Raw genomic sequence first — 5000 nt, 5'->3', positions numbered from 1 at the left:
CCTCTCGTCCTCTTCCTCTTCCTTCCTGGTGTCACTGACCTGTCCCCTGTGTCTCCTCAGGACCCCTCTACCTCACCACAGTGTCTTTGACAGGAAGCAGCAGCAGGATGACTCTGGCAGGTAAGACGGGATCAGACCGCCGGACTCGGTTACACCACGTGTTGTTTTTGTAAAGGTGCTGATCTCTCTCTCCTCCTCTCCTCATCTCCTCTCCTCCCTCCTCAGCGTACAAAGAGAAGATGCGAGAGCTCCCCCTGGTGTCTCTCCTCTGCTCCTGCATCCTCCCTCAACCCCGAGCCGAGCAGCAGGAAGGTGAGCCGGCGTCTTTACTGGGAACGCCGTCCGTCTGCTGAACTTCTGTGTTCCTGCTGACACATGGAGCTGATGCAGGGATTAGGATTAAGATCAGGATTCAGGTTAGGGTTTTATTCAGAGACGGGGTTCATCAGTGGCGGCTGGTGACATTTATTTTGGGGGGGGGGGACCAGAATCATTTATTTGCCGTACGTTGCACATACAAGGAATTTGACTCGTGAAAGGATGAACATAGACATAGAAGGATAGTTATTGATCATAGAATGATAGTTATTGATCAATCATCCTTCCTTGGGTTTAGGTTTGCAGTCCGCAGGAACAGGAAGCAGGAAACTTAGTGGACGCAGAAACATAAAGTCGACATTCTCGATTCTCTGATTGTTGTATGACTTAAGAACAAAGACACTGAAGGTTCTCCGTGTGGTCGCCTCGCGGCCTCGTGCTCTTCCCTCAGCAGGCGTGGTGGACCTGAACCTGTGCAACATCCGGGACATGGAGGTGATCGAGCTGAGCAAGCGGACGAGCGGCCAGGCCTTCGAGGTCATCCTGAAGCCGCCCACCTTCGACGGCGGCCCCGAGCTCAGGGCGACCACGCCGCCTCGGCAGAAACCGTCTCTGGAGGAGATCCAGAAGAAACTGGACGCTGCTCAGGAGAGGAGGAAGGTGTGTGACATCGAACCGATTCATTTCATCACACTGGTTCTCACGACGCCTTCATTCCATCCACTTTTGAGTTAATGTCTGCGTATTATTACGAGGGCCAAATGGGAATGTCATTCATTTTGCAAGTATTTGTTCATAAGAAAAGTTTTGGATGAACAAAGAAGTGACTCTAATTCAGCCTGAGAGGAATGTGAATGACTGAAAGTAATTTCCCAACAAACCATTCAACAGCTGTGGTGGAAAAGAGAAAAATCAGTGGCCCTACAGTCGATCCCTGAGGAATCCCACATGTTATATTACAGAGTTTTTCCACATTTGTGGAGGAAATACGAAATTAAGCCACAACACTGGCTTTTAGTCAAGTTTCCGATTGTCAGTATGAAGTCTGCGACCTCGTGTGATGTCACCGCACAGCGGTCGAATTAGAAATGATGCCAGCTGAAAAAAAGGCCACAAAGAAACTCAACAGACTGATGTATAATGTGACGTTCTTGCGGGTAGAAGCTCACCGTGAAGCCCCTCTGTCTCCCTCTAGTGCCAGGAGGCGGAGCTGCTGAAGCACCTGGCCGAGAGGAGGGAGCACGAGCGGGAAGTCGCTCAGAAAGCTCTGACCAAAGAGCGCCAAGAGCACCGCGCCGACGCCGACAAGGAGCAGCGGCAGATGCACCTGAACGCCTCACAGGAGCGACTGCACGTGGAGGTGAGGACGGAGGTCTGACTGTCTCTCTCATTTAAACAACTCCATTTAGATTCTACTTCCTGGGAATGAATCGCTAAAAGGAGTGTGTGTTTGTGTCTTTCAGGACAAGCACAGTGTGGAGGTGAGGACGAGCTGGAGGAGGAGCAGGAGGGGATTCTGGGTAGCCACTCTGAGACCAAATATGAAAACAGTGGTGCCGAATGTGGAAAAGCACTATGAAAATAATAGTTTGATTTTAGAGAAATCAATATAAATCTCAGTGGAGCTGGAAATGTTAGCTTAGCTTAGCATAAAGACTGGCAGCAAGGGAAACAGCTAGCCTGTAATCAGAGAACTCTCAAGGTGTTTGCAGGTGTGGCACTGGGCAGCGCCAGGCTCGCTTCTAGTTTCCCTCTGCTTCCAGTGTTTATGCTAAGCTATGCTAACCGGCTCTGTACTGCTCTCATGTGAGGTTTGTATCGACGAGATAAGTTCAGTGTCTATGTTGTTCTTCTGAACCCAAAAGGCACGTTGTCTTCTGCAGATGTTTCTAGTCTGAAGAATAGTTTTGATTGCTAATAACTGAATGTTCACATTGAACCCTCTCTGATGTCTCTACATAGAAAAGAAACCTAAGCTTAGCTTAGCATAAGCTAGCCTTGTTTTGTCCAAAGGTAACCAGAGTACCTCTGAAGCTGATCTATCTTTAGCCTAACAACTACAACATGCCTTTCCTTTCTCGGGGGATTATGTTCCCAACATTTTCTTAGCTGGAGTTTCATAATCACAAACATTAAAATGATTTCTTCTCATGGAACCCAAAAAGCACATTTTCCCAAACATCCTTTACATGTGTAGGTCAATTTGTTTTGGAACAGAAGGATCTTCCCCAAACCTTTGCCAGCTCACGATTGTCTAAAACATCATGAGACGCTGTAGCATTAAGAGCTCCAATGTGCTGCAGCCACATAGTGCGAATGCTTTGTTCTTTCTCTTGAGAGACTGTTGTTAGCGCTGAGCTAACCGCTTTGTTCTGCCTGCAGGTGTCTTGACGGCCTGATCACAACACAAGCTGAACTTTCTTTGGAAGCCATTTCAGAGGCTGACGAGCGTATTGAAGTGCCGGCGACGCGGCGCGGCGCCAACGGACAGGAAGGGGCTCTGAAAAGAGTGAGAGAAAAAGAAAAAGAGGAGGAGGACCGAGGGCGAGTCCGACTGCTCGACCTCTTCACAAGCAGGACTCTCGCTAACGAGATGAACTCTCAACACCGGGAAGAAACCGCTGCATTTTCATCATTAGATGGTTCACAAGGGTTTTACTGCGCTTTGTGGCCATGCCAGCAGTGCCATTGTGTGTGTGTGTGTGTGTGTGTGTGTGTGTGTGTGTGTGTGTGTGTGTGTGTGTGTGTGTGTGTGTGTGTGTGTGTGTGTGTGTGTGTGTGATTGTACACGGGTTGAGGAATCAAAGTCTTTTGTAAGCTGTGAAAAGTTGGACTCAACCAAATCAAACAGAAACAGAAACTGGACCCTAAAACGAAAACAGCCGACTTCCTGCAGTGACACCTGGTGGCAGCCGGCAGCGAGGATGCTGAGTCAACAACAACACCAGGAGACACAAACAAACTGGACCCGGTTATGTGGACGAGCGTCTTTGACAAATGTTGTGTCACAGACGAGCGCCAGTTCGGACAGACGGGACACCGAGGCCAGGTCCCGTCAGAAACCCGGCGGTCCGACTTCCCCGGCGGCCTAGATTTGTTTTTCTTTGGTACTTTTGGTCTCGTAGTTCTAAACATCTTTAGAAGTTAATCAAGTATTACGTCGGTTGTGTTTTGCAAACCAGACTTTTGCTCTCAACAACAAACAGCAGTAGCTCGTGTGGCTAACGTTAGCGGCGAGCTAGCTTGTGTGGCTAACGGTAGCAGAGAGTTACATCACAGGACGTCCTGATCAGAAACTAAATACATTTTCCTGGTGATTAACTGATGATCGACTGCGTTTAGTGTTTACAGCCGTGTGTGTGTGTGTGTGTGTGTGTGTGTGTGTGTGTGTGTGTGTGTGTGTGTGTGTGTGTGTGTTTCGTCAATGTGAAGGAGTCAGGGTGAGATGATGATGATGATGATGATGATGTACAGAAATCACATTCTATTTTAAATTAAAAAATAAAACAATGACACTTCACTTTTTTTGTTCAAACTTTATTTTATTCAACATGAATAAATACATCAACGCTGTCAATAAATACGGACTGAAATTTATTTTAAATAGTTTTTTAAATAAACTGAAATCATAAATAGAACATAATATATATGAACAGACATCCAATAATGAACTCTTTTAATTTTCTTCTTTTTAATTGCAGCTCCAGTGTAGTTCGTCCAGTTTTCTGTTTGGAAACAAACAAAACAAATAAAAATGAATTACTTTTGGTAAAATATGCAGATTCATGGAAAACAGAGCAACAACAACATCCACAAACCAAAATAAACACATAAAGTTGTCAATAATCACTTGCTTTTCAGGTTATTGATAATCTTAACTAAGTATATTAACCTCTAATTCATAACCTTTCCTTTCTCTAATGTGCTGAAAATACTTTGGAACTGTAATATTTAATTGCTTTTGTTAAAATCATTACATCAAAATAGATTTCAAACGTCAGCTGGTTGAGAATTTCTTTTTTCTTGTCTTCCATCTCAGAACTGTTTTAACATTAGTGACAGATTATAAATACATCTCACAATAAGACAGTTATGTCCTTATGTCTGAGCTTACATTTCTTAATTCAGACATATTAATTCATAACAAGATAGAACGTTAAAGCTCACACGTGAGCTCACCAGGTCTCTGCTGCTCTTCAGTCTTGCTGTCGGACGACGGGTCGGACGCAGGTGCAGCCCACGGCGAGGAGGCGGGACTCCAGCCGGTAGTGGTAGCTGGGCCTCGCCCCTGGCCCCGCCCCCACCGACGTGACCCGGCGCAGCAGCAGCACTTGGTGCATGATGGGCCTGGACTCCAGGCTCAGGTCTTCCCGGCCCTCCGAGTCCAGGCAGCCTCGCAGCAGACAGCGAGCCTCGGACAGCACCGGGGGGAAGAGAGCGGCGTCGTGGGAGACGCTGAGGGCGAGAGAAACATACGTGAGTGTGTCTGCGGCGCCAAATATGATGAAGGAGCTTCTGGGCCTTCTGGGCCTCCGTACTTGTAGGTCCACGGGGAGACGGAGGCGTTCTGCAGCGGCCTCGCGGGCCTGGAGGGAACCATGGCGTTGGGGTCCAGCTGCAGGGGGACGATTTCCACCGCCGCGCCGTCAGAGGACTTCCTGTGCGTCCTCGCCGAGTGCTTC

At 47.5% G+C, this 5000-nt stretch overlaps 2 protein-coding genes across 3 annotated transcripts in view; one reads left to right on the top strand and one right to left on the bottom strand.

Moving 5' to 3' along the window:
* LOC137796085 (stathmin-4-like) overlaps positions 1–3838 on the top strand; it is a 4584-nt gene extending 746 nt beyond the window's left edge. Inside the window, exons 2-7 of one of the 2 annotated variants that reach the window (XM_068593770.1) lie at positions 61–120; positions 226–312; positions 773–978; positions 1514–1678; positions 1782–1799; positions 2701–3838. In XM_068593770.1, coding sequence (XP_068449871.1) covers positions 108–120; positions 226–312; positions 773–978; positions 1514–1678; positions 1782–1799; positions 2701–2709 — 498 coding nt within the window. In that variant the 5' untranslated portion in view covers positions 61–107 and the 3' untranslated portion in view covers positions 2710–3838. Of the gene's footprint in view, positions 1–60; positions 121–225; positions 313–769; positions 979–1513; positions 1679–1781; positions 1800–2700 lie in introns of both variants that reach the window. The other variant, XM_068593759.1, reaches the window with a different exon arrangement.
* Positions 3839–4514: 676 nt separating this feature from the next.
* The window catches only part of il17a/f1 (interleukin 17a/f1), a 1038-nt gene continuing 552 nt past the window's right edge, over positions 4515–5000 (bottom strand). Inside the window, exons 2-3 of the mRNA XM_068593617.1 lie at positions 4857–5000; positions 4515–4773 (exon numbers count right to left, since the gene is read on the bottom strand). The exon at positions 4857–5000 is cut by the window's right edge and continues 92 nt beyond it. Coding sequence (XP_068449718.1) covers positions 4515–4773; positions 4857–5000 — 403 coding nt within the window. The remainder of the gene's footprint in view (positions 4774–4856) is intronic.

This window comes from Clinocottus analis, unplaced genomic scaffold (assembly GCF_023055335.1).
Source record: "Clinocottus analis isolate CAN_PGR_092001 unplaced genomic scaffold, fCliAna1.0.p SCAF_10, whole genome shotgun sequence".
Classification (NCBI taxonomy): Eukaryota; Metazoa; Chordata; class Actinopteri; order Perciformes; family Cottidae; genus Clinocottus; species Clinocottus analis.
Note: the sequence above shows the minus strand (reverse complement) of the source record. Positions and strands in the feature narration are given on the sequence as shown.